The sequence below is a fragment of the Antedon mediterranea genome, chromosome 6, assembly GCF_964355755.1.
Source record: "Antedon mediterranea chromosome 6, ecAntMedi1.1, whole genome shotgun sequence".
NCBI classification, from domain to species: Eukaryota; Metazoa; Echinodermata; class Crinoidea; order Comatulida; family Antedonidae; genus Antedon; species Antedon mediterranea.
Genome location: NC_092675.1, coordinates 9,218,231 through 9,234,547, shown reverse-complemented (window position 1 = coordinate 9,234,547; position 16,317 = coordinate 9,218,231). Strand labels below are relative to the sequence as shown.

Genomic DNA, 16,317 nt, shown 5'->3' with positions numbered 1-16,317 from the left:
CCTGATACCCAATCTGTTTAAAACATAGTACTTATTTAGTGGGTGTGTGTGGTCATTCATAATCATGTTAACTTTATGTAATACTCTTTTTTCATATGTTTGTTGAATAGTTGGTAGGTCAGAGCCAATAATTTTGCCTGCACGCTTCCTAACTCATCCTAATTTGTAAGACCAAAAAACAACGATATTAAACTAATAGTTAAAACACTATAGCCCTATACAACATCGTTAATATAGTATTATCAATTTTATATAGTTTTAGTTTTCTTAAACACTGTATTTATTTGAGTATTAAATTTGAGACCTTTGTCAATAGTGGTTCCTAAGTATTTTTGTTCTTCTACTTGATCTATTTCTACACCTTTAATAATTAACTTATCATGTCCAACATTTTATGTCTTGTATCAAATACTATTTCTTTAGTTTGTTTTTATTTAGTTGTAGGTAGTTTGTATCACACCAGTCCACAAATTTGTCAACTTCATTTATGTACGGTGACGCATCTGCTCCACGAAGATAACCGGAGATTACAGTATCATCCGCGTATTTTATCATAGAGGTTGTACTGCCTAACGTTTCATAGTCGGAAGTATATAGTAAAAACAAAAACGGCTGGGGTAACCCCCTACTCGTCTCGAAAGATTACTAGGTTCTTTAAAGCGCACATGAGCTATTAGACAAAAATCCTAATTTTTCAGGTAAAAATTGTTCATGAATTCATAACTGCAACTTATCTGCCAAGTGCGGATAACCAATAATTGTCTGATGCAATGTGTATTAAATCAATCAGTTTATTAAACTACTAATACATATGTGTATGTATAGCAGAGAACGATAGCCTTTAAAAAAAGATGATTCCATACAACCACAAGGAGTTAACCACTAATGCGGATCGTATGCGGATATCACAACTAAAAAAGAAACCACTACAGGTTTACTACATTACAGTAGCCTATGACTTTACTTGCTACAGTGCTCACACACACTAGCAATATCCTAGTAGACAGGAAGTCCAACAAGAATAGCTGTGTAAACAATCACCATAGCAAGGAATTAATATGTATAGCCCTATAGATACAGTTTGATTTGAAGAGATATTTGAAAATATCATTAATGATTCGATTACATTAAAGGCCATGCCTGCTGCACAGCATGAGTATGCAACCTTTAAATAAGATCTTAATAACAATTGAGACATCATAGAGATAAAAATCTGAATGGAATTACTTCTGAACAAGTTTCAACAGGCTCCTCTTCACTGGTGGTAGTATTATATACCATATTTTTGTCTCTTGCTTGAAAAGAAATTTCTGAAATTCTTATATACTGTATTTCAATTTTTGAAGAAATAGATTGAACAATCCACTTGTTGTATGCAACATTGAGATTCAGATTTAGCAAATTTCTTGTATTAGTTCAATTAATAATTAATTACAATTTCCAACTGAAGGCGTAATTTGTTTACTTCTTTCATGGCTAAAATGAATTTTCGGCAATGCTTTACTCTATATTTTGATAAACAATACAAGTTGGATTTTCATAATTATTTTTTTATTATAATAATATTTACAAAATCCTAACAGGCAATGTATAATTTGTTTGAAAAATATTAACTTTTAATTTTGCATCATTATCCATTCCATAGTATGTTGACCGGGTCACTGCGACCTACAGTAAGGAAATAACGACGCTACCCTGGAATATGTACAGCACTATAGCTTAGTTTATGATTATATTGTTGTTCTGTAGAGTAGGACAGAATATATTCACAAAATGTTTACTACTGATTGTTAAACAAAAATAATTGATAAAAATCATTATTTCTGAAGAAAGAACAATCATTATATTAAACTGTTACGTCAACAAGTCGAGCAGCATTTTTTTAGTAAGCTAAGAAATATTTCTTATTTTAAATCTGGCCTTTCTAACTAACTGTGGTTGTAAATTTCATATTTTTGTTAATAACAAATAAATGGTTTTTCTGCATTATGGAGCAGAAACAGGTCTCTAGGTAATAACCTTTTTGACTTTCTCGTCCAAACTAATCTGGTTAAAACTTGTCTTGACAATTTAGATAAATTCTCATATATTATGTTGTTTGCTTAATCTTAAGGGCTTTCAACACTTCAAATGAATACTACTGTGATTATATTTTTCTGACTACAACAAACGACAAATATAATAGCCCACATCAATGAATTTGCTTTCAATATAAATGTAGTGCTCATAAACAAAGGTCACAAAATGTTGTCCTTTTGGTAATCCCTTTTACATATTGAACTTGGTGACATCACAGTTAGAAGTTAAGCAATAGTACTTTCTTCCAAGTAAACCTCTGTCAAATATCCATATTAAATAATTAATTTAACCTGTCTTAGAAAACCAGAATATAATAATGAACTTCAATTATATCATGTAAATGTAATTTTCTACATTATCTAAACAATTTTGTGTGCATTTAAAAACATCCTTTTTCAGATTCATACTCGCCCTATATCCTCAGGATTACTTTACCCAAGTTTCAGCTCAACCTAACAAACAAAAACTTGTTCTTTCTTATAGCGAGCTGCTTAACACCCACCCTCCAAAGTTTGAAGACTGTGCCGGTCCTACTAAACACCAAACGAAAACAAACAAGACCAAACGAGACTCGGAAAATTACAATATCTAACAAGGAGATTAGATAATTGTTTATTAATTATCAAAACCCATCTTTTATAGCCAAAAAATTTGAATTTATGTTAAAGATCAATTTAGCAACAAAAACTGAAAACAAACAATCATTAATTAACAATATTTTCAGTCTTTTTAAAAATTTCCCCTGTGATTACATAATCTGGTAGTACAGCAAGTTATTTCATGCAGTCTTGGCAACATAATAAAACATGGAAATCATTCTACCCTTTATTTTTAAATACCGACATGGAAATTATGCAGACTGCCTCTAGTGGAATAAATGTGTTTATCTGACAATTTAAGAAAATGTCCATTCATGTATTTAGGAACATTGATTAATTATAGATAAATACATGGTTTAGAGAAGTTGTTTAGCTGTGTTTTCAATATTAAAAAAAACTAAGTTTAAAGACCCCTTCCCTGCAATTTTGGACGTTTTTTGGAAAATAATACATATATATCACTTTAAAAACATTAAACCATGTCATTCCTTGTCTTAAATGTACGTTTTATGGTAAATTATGATAAAAAGTGAGAAACAATGCACTACCTAAGTAGCTCGCGGCGATCGACCTCTCGTGGACGGTCTTAGGCCTAGCCTAGCTAGGCTTAGTTTTGTAGGCCTAGCTGGTAAACATCGGTAACGTACGAACATCGTACGCGAGCTATATACCTAGCCTGACGTTGTATAGTTGCTGCATTAATTGTCTTTCTATTTTTGCCAGACTCCGTTGATACAAATTAGGGAAAACCCGGTATTTTCGCTGAAAAGTTAGGAGTCTTCCATTTGTTTTGGCCTCACGATCGATCGAAAAGTGGGCGAATTACAGGTGAAAAACAAAAATATCAATCCGCGCGCAATGCATTTTGGGATTTATAGCGGGCCGCTATAATTATTAGAATCGACTTATTTTTCACATTTGTAACCGTTTAAAAAAGTTATTGCAATAGGACCATATAGTATTATTTTTACATTAAATATAGTTTGTGATCTTAAATTAGATCTAAAAAACGTAGGGAATGGGGCTTTAAGATTTAAATAATTATGATCAATCACTGTATAATAATGATGAACGCCCACCTACGGTTGTTACAATTCACACAATACATATACCGTACTGACGCGGGTATAAGCCCATACTCGGGTATAAGCCCACCCCCGACTTTTGACTAATTTTCATGAAAAATTAGGCACTCGGGTATAAGCCCACCCATTAATTCGAAGATCTACAGTGTGTGTCGTAATACATTATTTGGATCGATCCCATTATTTTGTATTTGGCGACGTCCATACACCGAACACACCTACCTTTGATCATAACCAAGCCATATGAGGCCTAGCGGTCCTGTTTTGTTTACACTCCATCGCGGTCGAAGATCGCTTCACACACGACGCTACAAGTCGCCAAAACGGAAAACCACTATTTGGTATCGGCTGCCATAAACAAGCTTATTAAATTTCTTTGGTACATTTCTATTTAACGAACATTGTATACTTGCTTTTCTGCTTGATAAATTCTTGTTCAATTGATGTTTAAAATAAGATATTCTACGATAAATTACACGAACTATAAGCTTAATTTTCCGACACTCTACACCTCGTGTATTAGAGAGGCAACGTCGTACACGTGAGGGCGCTCGCTCGCATGGTGGAATACACAGTGTACATCATGTGCTGTTTTTGACGATCTGCATTTTTGGATCCTCGGGTATAAGCCCACCCCCCAAACTTGATGTGATTTCATGTTCAAGGGGGGTGGGCTTATACCCGCGTCAGTACGGTAGTATTACATACATTTAAAATTTACCTGTCAAGTGCTTTAGACCTAGAGAGGTTTATTTTCTGACCTGATGCTAATAAATAATCATTTAATGAATATATATATTATACATTGATACTTACGCATGACCATCAAACTCTGTAGATTTCTTGTAAGAAACTTTCACTTCTTTCTATGAAAAGAAACCAGTATAACTATTCAATTTGTTCATAAATATACAAAAATGCACTGTAAACCAAGTAAATAAAAAAAAATGTTAGATTTTTTTTTTCTAAGAAAAGAGACAAGGCGGGCTTCTAGCTAGTATGCAATAGTACTAGCTATTCTAAGAAGAAAACAGGTGATTTCTAAGTACAGCTAAAAAGGTGGTTTATGCAAATATATGAAAAAGTAAAAACTGTACTAGATATGCTGGTATATATGTACAGTATATCTTAAAAGAAACGGCTAAGCAAATTTTAAATATCAATGTTTAAGGTATTTCTATGTAAAAATCATTAAACAACCTGTTTCTCAAAAAACATAACAATATTTTAAATATGCTACAGGAGATCATCAATTCCAATGAATCATCTTCTCAAAATCAAAGTAATAAATAGAACATTGATGCCCTCTTTTATTGAGTAATAAGTATTACTTTCTTAAATAATCATAATGCACTTGTCAATTGTATGACCCACTATAGGATCCCTGGGAAATGTGTGTCATATCTTATGAATACCATGAATGCGTCAAAAATGTTACTTACCTTTAGGTGACGCACTGTGACTATGTTGTTTATGATATGGTGGGTGGTAAACGGACATTGACACACCATTGTTCATTGATGTGATGTACCATCTAGGTTTTTTTACGAGCCCCTGCGTCAGTAATTATTTGTAAATGATGCACCCTGGGTCAGTATAGTGGGTCATACAATTGACAAATGCATAACAATCTGATACTAACAGGTATAATGAATATTTAGTGGATAGTGAGGGGCGGACGCAGGGGTGTTGCCCCAGTTGCCCGGGCAACACGCTTAATTTCATACTAAATGTTTTTTTCTGCCACTAAATTAAAATTTAGATCCCATTTCATCATATTATAAATTAACTATTAACGTTATAGAAGTCCAGGGTTGGAAAAGACTATTATCTTCATTTCCCTACGTCCGTAATATTTGGGCGAATTTCCGTAATAATTACGGATGTTCCGAACTTTGAAAAAACAGTGTTTAATTGCTTCTGTCTACAAATTTCGATGGTGGTTGTACAGTTTATAGTGGATAAATGAAAATTAATTTTGGAAATTGTGGTTTTACTGACTATTTAGCATTAATTTCAAAATAATACAATTTAACGTTTTGCTCAATATATTTATAGCAGCAGCTTCACATTTTTTTTCTAAATTGTTTTAATTATTAATTGATAATAATTAATTTGTATTCATTGATTTTAATTTCTAGAATTTAAATAGGCCTATGGTGAAAATGTCACCCTTTAATAGACTAGTACCTCAGTTTTCATATTTAATATATATAATAATATATATTTAATAATATATATATAAACAAATCAGGCACAGAACATTAATTCTAAACCGCCCGGTGATATACTGAAATTTAATTAATTAATTTGAAACGATAAAGATGAGGAAATCTGTGAGAATGAGAAAAAGTCGCCCCAACCGAGACTCGAACTCGGACCGCCTGCTTGATATGCAGATGTCCTAACCATTAGACCACTGGGGCTTTCATGGTATTGTTCAAACTCGATTGGATAGCGACTCTTTAACATTCTCGGCGTGGTACGGCGGAACAGCACTTATATATATATAATATATATAATATCAATTTTTAATACATTATAATAACGTGAGAGTGCCATTTCCGACCATCTAGAGAGTTTTATATTTTCAAAATCGTCTGGACTCTCTACAGTTGCGCCCCTACCCCCTTTCACTAAACCCTGGATCCGCCCCTGAACTTATTAAATTACCGGAAGTACCTACCAAAAAATGTTATCCTATTGTTTTTCGCTTGTGTTTTACCGGCGGAAAAAACAGGCGTGATACGTCTGTTTGCTAACTGTGTAGCCAGATATAGAGTATCATTTCTAATTATCATAAATTTTACGTACGAGCGTACCATTTCCGGCCATCTAGGGGTGTCATTTAACAAAAATTCCCTTGCCACAGGCCCCCCGCAAATACTCAGTATCTACGGCCCTCTGAGGACTCTTGGGCAACCCCCTTAAAATAGTTCTGCGACCGCCCCTGATAGTGGTGGTGCAATAACTATATTAATCCTACTAATCATCAACTTGATTGTGGACTTTGTACGGTCTTGTTTATTAAAGGAAACTGGTAAAGAAAGCATGCCTCAGTGATTCCAGATTTTTGTGAAACATGAATGCACACAAAGTGATCAATTACGGAACAGCCCAACTACATCCTTCACTGATTTGTATTGATTTTGTTAAAGAGTCTTTGCAACCATAATTCAGATACATGTTATGAATGTACAGTACAGGCATACAGCAAGTGTTACTATTCAAAGAATTCACTCTATATATACACAAATATAAATTTCTAAAATGATTCATCAGTTTAATAATACTGGTTATATATGCAAATTAGGTAGGACTGGTTGCTAATAGGAGGACACTTCTGATTATAAAAGATAAATATAAGGCAGCTTTAAATCACCAACTGACGTTATTTGTGGCCTGTCTTCTCAAATAATTTCAATAGAATTCAAGTTGATATCCTTCAGTAATTAATGCAAAAATCTAACTAATGAATGTTTATGAGTGGAATGGTACAGTACAAATAATTGTATGAGGTGAAAGATATACAATGAAATTATTTGTTCCATTCCACGAATTATTATAACATTCATTATTTACATAACATCTAAATAGATTCCTATTAATTGATTCAGATCAAATTAAATTTGATTCACATTGAATCAAACAGTAACATTTGGTTTTTTGTAACATATTTTGCCTACTGTACATTGCAAAACAATGATTATATACTGTATGGGTACTAAAAAACGCCCAGGGGGCGTTGCAATTTTTTGAATATCTTTGAGTACTGTACTTGGGATAAATGTCACCTCGTTTAGGTATGTGATGGTGTTCATCGTACCAACATTCATAGTTTAGGTGGACTTATTTTAATTTTATTTTAATTCACATTCACATCCAACAGCCAAAGACCAATAAAAGGATGTCTTAATAAGAAATACAATATAAATGTTTTTTTAACACAGAAACAACAAGAACAACAAGAAGACGTAAAACCACAGGCAAAAAAGCAACAATTGGTTACGTTTAAAACCGGTTAAAATTAAGGGTAAACGAACGCTCGGTATTTAGATGGAAAGGGCAAACTAGCAAAATGACAACTGATGGTTGAAAATTGAGTGAATGTTTTAAACAGGTTTTAAAGGCTTAAATAGAAAATATCAATAGAAGGATTATTATTAACTAAATCACTATATGAGAGGGGAAATTGATGGACGAAACCATCCTTAGTATAGTTAACTCTATTACAGGGAACAACTAAAAGGTCCTTAAAGCATGAGCAAGGTCTATGGATTTTAATAGGGAAAAGGGAACATAATGAGGTATGAAAAATAGAATAAATACATTCAAAAAGAATACCATATCATAGAATAATCTTCTATTACTAAAGTGGAGTGAGAGAAAATCAAAACGGGATTGAGATTATTGTAATTGATAAAATATAAAAATACTGTTAATTACTGTATGTCAACAACCGAATAATCCTTAGGCCTACGAGCTTGGCTGGCAGCCTCCATGTTATCAATTACGAAACCCCATCACCAGACAATAGAACTGATCTATTTTAGTTTTTCCCATTAATAAATTAAAATAATACAAAAGATCTAAAGCTAAATTTAAGTGCTTTTTTGGTCAAAATTATAGTATTGTACATCTTTCTCCAAAAATATTACAGTAGTTCTGCTGATATCGTGTGATTTTGAATGTTACTTTGTTATTGCATTAAAAAAAACGGGGGGGGGGGGGGCAACTGTTGGATTTTACGCAATTTTGTTGTCGCATTAATAGTTTTAAAATTTTAAAAAATAGGAATTTCATCTTCCCCATCTTGAAATTATTTGTATTATCAGTTATAAACATTCATTGTTTGTTTACTATTGCACACCATACTGTATGACCTACAATCGTACAATCAACTGACAGGAATTATTTACGCGTTAATGATGATAACAAATGAAAGCAATACAGTTATAATAAAAAATACTTTTAGACAAATTTACAAGAAAAGGATTAAAAGAATCATTGCACTTTTAATACGATTATTGCCACAATGAAAGCACATGTAGAGGTAAGCCTACAGGTACAGTAAAAATACAGAATGCAACAACAGAGCACAGAGCAGGCATAAATCTATGCAGGTATACAATATAAAAATTAATATGTCAACATAAAGAAACATAATCATTTTTAGTGGCCAGATATATCAAACAATAAAGCCTAAACAAAATAATATGAACCCATAAACAAATCAATCAGTTCAGAAAGCTGTCAGACACAAAATACATTTATTGTAAAAATAAATACTATATGGTCCTATTGTGATAACATGTCTTTAAATGGTTAAAAATGTGAAAAATAAGTCGATTCTGATAATTTAATAGGGCCGCTATAAATCTCAACATGCATTGCGTGTTGATTGATATTTTTATTTTTCTTTTGTGATTCGATCAATCATGAAGGCCAAAACATATGGAAGAAACTTTTCAGTGAAAATATTGGGTTTTTCCTAATTTTTATTTTACAGATTCTGACAAAAACAGAAATAATTAATTCATCAACTAGACAATGTCAGGCTAGACCTATAGCTAACGTAGGATGTAATTGTATGTTTACCAGCTAGGCCTACAAAACCGGGTGCCACGAAACCTAAGATCCCAAAACCTAAAACCGAAGACCTAAGATTACAAATGCTTAGAGATATACGACAGCTTAAAAATATTAATTAATATAATTAAATACTTATAATCACAAACAGAAATTAACTCACAATACATTTGCCCGTTGAATAAATACTTAACTATAAACGTATCCTAAATACCACACCTACATATAAGGAGAATCACATAAAAAGTAACAAATAAATTAATGATTTTACAGACGTGTTTGCACACTTTTTGCAAATTTTGTATTACTCTATGTATTTTCGTTTCTATGGAGCGCCAAATGAGCAAAAATAATAATAGAGGGCTAAAAACTTGGTGGAATACATCTACTTTTAATGAATTGCATGTTTACTATATTTTGTCAATTTGTCAATATAAATAATTTAATATGTAACTGCTGCTTTTCTGTTTAAAAAAAAATTAATTGATCTTAAAATCAGCGTCACTACCTACCCTGGCCTAGTCATAAAGGCCGTCCTAAGGTGGATATGATGAATTTGTTTATTTTATTCTTAAAGTTAACAAAACCATGAACTGTATCAACAGTAACACTTTATTTGAAAGTGACAAAATATATTTACATTGAACATGCTTTTAACCAAAAAATGTATTCAAATGGATTCCACATAATAGTTTTTAGCCCTCTATTAATGTTGCTCTTTTGGCATGCCATGTATTATGTAAATATTGAACACAGAGTATGCAAATTTGTAGTGTATGCATGAAAAAAAACGTCTGTAAAATCATCAATTTAAAGGATTTATTGTTACTTTTTATGTGATTTGTCTAAGTTATAAAAGTACTTGTTCTAAGGTGTGGTATTCAGGATAAAGTTGGTTAACAAATTTGGAGTTAAAATACAAGGCAGGTGCGAAAGATTGGTAATCTTGGGTCTTAGATTTCGTGATCTTAGGTCTTATAAGGTCTAGACTTGATATTAGGTTTCGTGCACCCAAACTAAGCCTAGCTAGACTGGGGCTAAAGACCGTCCACAAGAGGACCTTTGATGCAAACTATACTTATGTAGTGCAATTGTTTCTCTCTTTTTATCATAATTTACCCTATAATGTACATTTAAGACAGAGAATGTTTTATTGTTTTTTAAATAATATATTGCATTATTTTTTTAAACTTCAACAATTGTAATGAATGGGGCTTTAATTAAATTCAATTACACTTTAGTTAGGATATTCTATTATTATTAACTTACCTTAGTTATATCAGATATTTCCTTTTGTAAAGAGAATTAGAAAGAAATATAAAAGTCATTATCAAAAGTCTAAGCAGGGAGGTGAAAAAAATAATTTGTTCACCTACCTGGTCTAAGCTGTTACTATTGCAAAACTGTCTTGTATAATTATTTATATTATTGGTTTATTTTCTGAACATTATATACATTATCTTCAATCAGAAACCAATTAAAATTTTACTGTTGAAAACTTTTTTAAAAGTAACATCAACAAATCACATTAAAATTTAAAATGTGTAAACCTATTATCATTTAAAGTTAGATACAATTATAAAGAATTGATAACAAACTGTATCTAATTGGTTTGGATACTTATTAATAACATAATCATTGTAAATGTTGTCAGTCTATCATCATCTACTACTAATTGCAATTGTAATGCCGGTCTAACATGACAGGCAATAATGTAAAAATCAAAACAAACCTAATAAGTAATCAATAATAAAGCTTATTACTTACAGTTACTTTGGCTTCTTTCCAATCAGTTGATTTATAAAGTTCCCAAACTTGTTCTGAGACAGCGTTTGATTCTGTGGCATAATCAACCCCCATCTTAGATGTTGTATTTATGTTTTCGGTGCAACCAGCAACGGCGCTTAAAACACCACCACCAGCCAGCACACACACTAACGTACTGCCGACTCTCCGTAAGACACTCGCTTTCATAATGCCAATCAATCGATTTTCGTTTTGAAAGCGCCTCACTTGTCATCTATTGCTGTAACAAAACGCTATATGTATCTGAAAATAAGCCAACCAGCTGGTGACTTGAGTTGCTAAACAGTACAACAATATCCGTTATTAGCTCCTGGTCACGCAACACATTTATGTTTTACCATGGAGTAATTTTACAGCAATCGTGCTGAACTAAGTTTTCAGTAGGCCTACACTACACTTAGTGTAGCGTTGACAAAGTGCGAGGCAGCGAGGCATGTGAGGTATGCGAGGCACGCCTATTATTTATGCGATGCATTTTATCATATTATTTATTATTATCATCAAGTGCGAGGAGGCATGCTGGCATATAGTTGACAATTTCAAAAAAAAGTACGAGGCATATCTTAACGTGCTATGCTATGATATTATATAAATCAATTATTTATATTTTTAGGCCTATAATAGGCTGTAATGGAAGCCCGGGCCACTATTAGTTAATTATGTTTTAAGAGCTATTATATTAACTGGCGGCTTAAAATACAGTATATATACCCTAAGGAGCTTCCGTAGGCTATATCTATGTAACGATGGTTTTTGTATTTCATTCAATTCATGTCTTGTCAAAATTATTTGAATTCACCTTTCACTTGTCTGTGGTTAATTTTCATTTGTATGCGCCCCTTTTTTTATCCGACCGACAGTCTTCCGATATCAATAATCGATTCGATCAACATCGAATGACTCAGTGCTTGTTTATTGACACGAGGTCTTTGTACACTGCATACTTCGTACCGTTGCAAGGTGTTAATAATATTAGTTAGTTAACTGCATACTTCGTATCGTTACACGGTGTTTATAATATTAGGTACTTAATATAGTCGCTCACGACCGAGCGAGATAGATAAGAAATTTGGTCAAACCAGCGGGTCAAACTGCGTCCACAAAAACCGACCGGCGTCAGCTAGAGCATGAGTTTCTATAACATGTAGCCGTAGTATACGGGCACAACACTGCCTCCTAGCTAGACATAGGTCTACTTTCAGAGGCGGAACCTGGGGTGTTGCCCTAGTGGCCCGGGCAACACCCTTACTATTAAATATTGTTTCTGCCACTAAATTAAAATCCCATTAGAGTCCCATTTCATCGTATACAATATCCATATTTATACGTTATAAAAGTCCAGTCTGGAAGAGAACCTTTGTAAATTGGGCAGAATGCACAGCAGTCACCAATAGGGCTATTATACCGCACACAGATATTAGTGTAGATAAGTTTCTGAGCATGCGCAGAATGTATTTCTGATTGGCTAGTTGCTTGTGGTGCGAGCGTCATGAGAGCAGGGAGATATATCTCTCTCCTGATGATGAGGTACGAAAGGAGGCCAACACACACTGTGTTCGGGAGAAACCCGTCATATGGGTCGTAGATTTGTTCATAATTATTGCATTTTTCCATAATTTAAGGCCAAAGTCATAATTTTGCGTATAGTTTTGTTTTTCCGTGAAGTACCCTATTTACGGGCCTATTTATCATCATTTTCGTACGTATACGTCCGTAATATTAGGCCGAATTTCCGTAGTAACAGTGAATTATACCGGACCCGGAATTTGATATAGTCGTAAAAAGTAGTTGCAGAGTTGCAGGGCATTTTATCATTGTTGCATGTTTTGATATTAGCTTAATTGTTAAAATATTGGTAAAAGAAGTAACGCTGGCGCCAACCAATTTAACGACCTCCACAACCAAGATATTTCTTTGTAACAAAAATTATTTTAAATGGAACGCTACAAAAATAATCCTCCGCTTCATCAGTGCATGAATAGGCCTATCTAACCAGACAAAAAACGTTTTACTATCAATCCATTTTCATATCACGCAACCCATTTTTAACAACATCGTAGTATAATAATAACGTTTTGATTGAATAGTGAGGGAATAGTTACAGTGTTGACTTTGAATAAACCATTGGTAATTTACTGAAAATCCAAAATGAACTTTGTTATAATACAAACAGAATGATTCAATGAAAGATCAAAGAAACGCTGCACTACACATGAGAAATATATATCGGTCGATAAACTTCTGACGACGACTAAAACAACGACAATCAGCTTGTATTCGGGATTTTATTTCATCTCTGTCTTGTTACTTTATTATTTCATTTCATTTATTCCACATTTATTTATTCATCAATTACATCATAATTGCAATACAACTGATAACAAGGATCCTGCATAAAAAAACTGTAGCTTCGTTTTTTTTGTAGTACCCTTTTACATAAGAACAATATAAGTAAATAGAACTTAGATAAAACAGTCATTTACCATAAACAAAGGTGTTAATCAGCATATAGATAAAAAGTATTTTTGACCTGTTTTTTATACACTTATTTTGTTTCTTTAAAATAACTTGTTTATTATCACCATTACAAGTGAATTCTTTCCACAATTTTGGTCCATATTATGTGTATAAACTGTTGACTGCAAGTTAGTCTTGTGAATTTGTGTCGTCGGCAAAACTTATATCTATTTTACTACTTGCTCGACTTATATCATTGATGTAGATCAAAAACAAAAGTGGTCCTACAACAGAGCCCTGTGGTACCCCTATATTGGTGTCTTTTAAACATGATGAGCTACCATTGGCATAAACATATTGTTTACGGCTACTTATTTCTAAACCACATTAAAACGATGCCTCTTATACCATAATGCGCCAATTTGCTCAACAGAATACATGACACATTATCGGACTTCCCCCTCCTCTCGCAATGAACGGCAGTACAGATCTTCCCTATCTAGGCTTGTGTATTTAGCCTACTATGTCATTCACAAATTACCCACGCATAGCATAGCGTTCCGAAATTGTAACCGTGTTATACCGGTAGCAGAGCAAAGTTGTTTCTTTTGGCAAATGTCCTGTCATAATTGTCTTTGTTTTATTTTAGAGTGTGGTTTAAACAACACTTTTGTAAAGTTTATAGTGGATAAATAAAATGAATTTTGGAATATGTGGTTTTAACATCTGACTCTATTTAGCATTTAATTCAAAATAATACAATTTAACGTTTCGCTCAATATATTTATAGCAGCAGCTTCATATTTGTTGTATAACTTTTTAAAATTATTGGTAATTAATTTACATTTATTGAGTACAGTTATTAGTATTACCGTATCAGAAGTACTTTCATCGGAGACTTCTCCGTGACGTTCGCATTGAACGAAAACATTTTTATCCTATATTGTTAGTCGCGTATGTTTTATTACCGTCGGGATAATAATAGGCTACAATCCTCTGTTTGCTAGCGCACTATAGGCCTAGAGTGAGTGACATTTCCGACGAACTAGAGGTGCAATTCATTATGAATTTTACGTGCGAGAGTACTGTTTCCGGCCATCTAGGGGTGTCATTTAACAATTTGCTTGCTCAAATACTCAGTGTCTACAGCCCTGGAGTCTTTGGGTAACCCTCTTAAAATTGTCATGCGACCACCCCTGTGTGTACCTCTCTCGTAAATAAACAATATCGCACTTTTTTTCATTTTCAACTCAATCACATGTATTGTCTGGTAGTTGTTATTTTCAATTTGAGTTCGTTTGGCTCAATTTATAAGCATTACTAATTTACTTTTTGCGTTTGAGTGAGAAAAAAGGTAAAAAACGTACGAGCATTAATATAATATATTTCGCAAAATGTTCATCCAAAAAAGTGAACCTCACGAACTACCAACTCAGCGATGGCCAGGGAAACAGTTCAATAACTGGCGGTGAAGAAAGGTATAACTGATATGCCGAGCAAAGAACATGTCGCAAAGAATAAAAGACTATGTTATATGTTTGGCTATAAACATTGCGAGAGAATTCTGAACCCGATCGACCGACAATTGACATAGACTAGGCCTAATTCACACTTTAGCAAATAATGCTAACGTGCCTCGCATGCCTCATTGCCTCGCACTTTGTTATTACCCGTTTTAATAGTGAATTGAAAATATTATTTTCTTGTTAAATGTCTTTTTTACTTTATATCTGTATCAGTTTTTGTTTAAAATATTCTAATTAACTATCAAAACACTGAAGTTCCATCCAACGGTAATAACAATGTAGCTTTGTCCAAAATGATCCGATATTGACATACACCACCTCCTCACAACTGTAGGCTACTCAGTGTATCAAATTCATAAGCAGGAGTTTTTCAGTATTTAGTTGGGAAACACGCCTCTATTTAAATGTTGCCTTTCTGCTCAAATATAAACATTTTAGCTTTCAACGTTCCATATATTAAACAACTTAAACACTAATCATATTTTAGCTGCCTGTACAAGTTCATTCATTGCAAAACCAAACAAATGCAACATTCTCACAATCTATTTTAATATCATCTGTAGATCTATCAGATGCTTTCAAACACACCAAATGGTATCATTTACATTTCCTTGTTGAATGAGATTAGGCGAATTTCTATGCGTGCAAAAGACACAATAATAAAATTAAACATTTTCAGAAACTTTTACTTCCAGTCAACAAATCCTGTGACGAACATGTATATTAATTTTCATTCAAAAATTTCACTTTGAATTAATTATAGATGTGTAATCAAAAAGTACAAAGATGCTACTTATTTAATAATTAATAGTATCGTATTTAACGCAGTTTTAACATTTTCAACTTAGTTTTAAGAAATCTCCACTTTGAATTTTGCATAACTTATTACACATTTGCAGTTAGTGAAACCAATATCATTTGGATCAACTAAATAGGTCTAACCTTTTAGTACATAAATCAAGTCGTTCACACTAACGTCTTAGACTTATATCTGCAATTTAACAATTAACATATCGGAATTTGGATATGCAAATTAGGAACTTAGATTGTAATTTGCTTAGAATACGCCAGGACGCATTATTTTTTCTTATCCGATTAAGGCAGAAATCATGAATAATTTATTAGAATAATTATGACATAATATGGGACATTATAGACGGCGCTATATATAAAATG

General features: G+C 32.9%; 1 protein-coding gene across 1 annotated transcript in view; it reads right to left on the bottom strand.

Moving 5' to 3' along the window:
* Positions 1 to 11,526, bottom strand: part of LOC140051105 (stAR-related lipid transfer protein 5-like) — a 31,726-nt gene extending 20,200 nt beyond the window's left edge. Inside the window, exons 1-2 of the mRNA XM_072096214.1 lie at positions 11,120 to 11,526; positions 4,580 to 4,629 (exon numbers count right to left, since the gene is read on the bottom strand). Of these exons, the coding sequence (XP_071952315.1) occupies positions 4,580 to 4,629; positions 11,120 to 11,326 (257 nt within the window). The 5' untranslated portion in view covers positions 11,327 to 11,526. The remainder of the gene's footprint in view (positions 1 to 4,579; positions 4,630 to 11,119) is intronic.
* Positions 11,527 to 16,317: the final 4,791 nt, after the last annotated feature.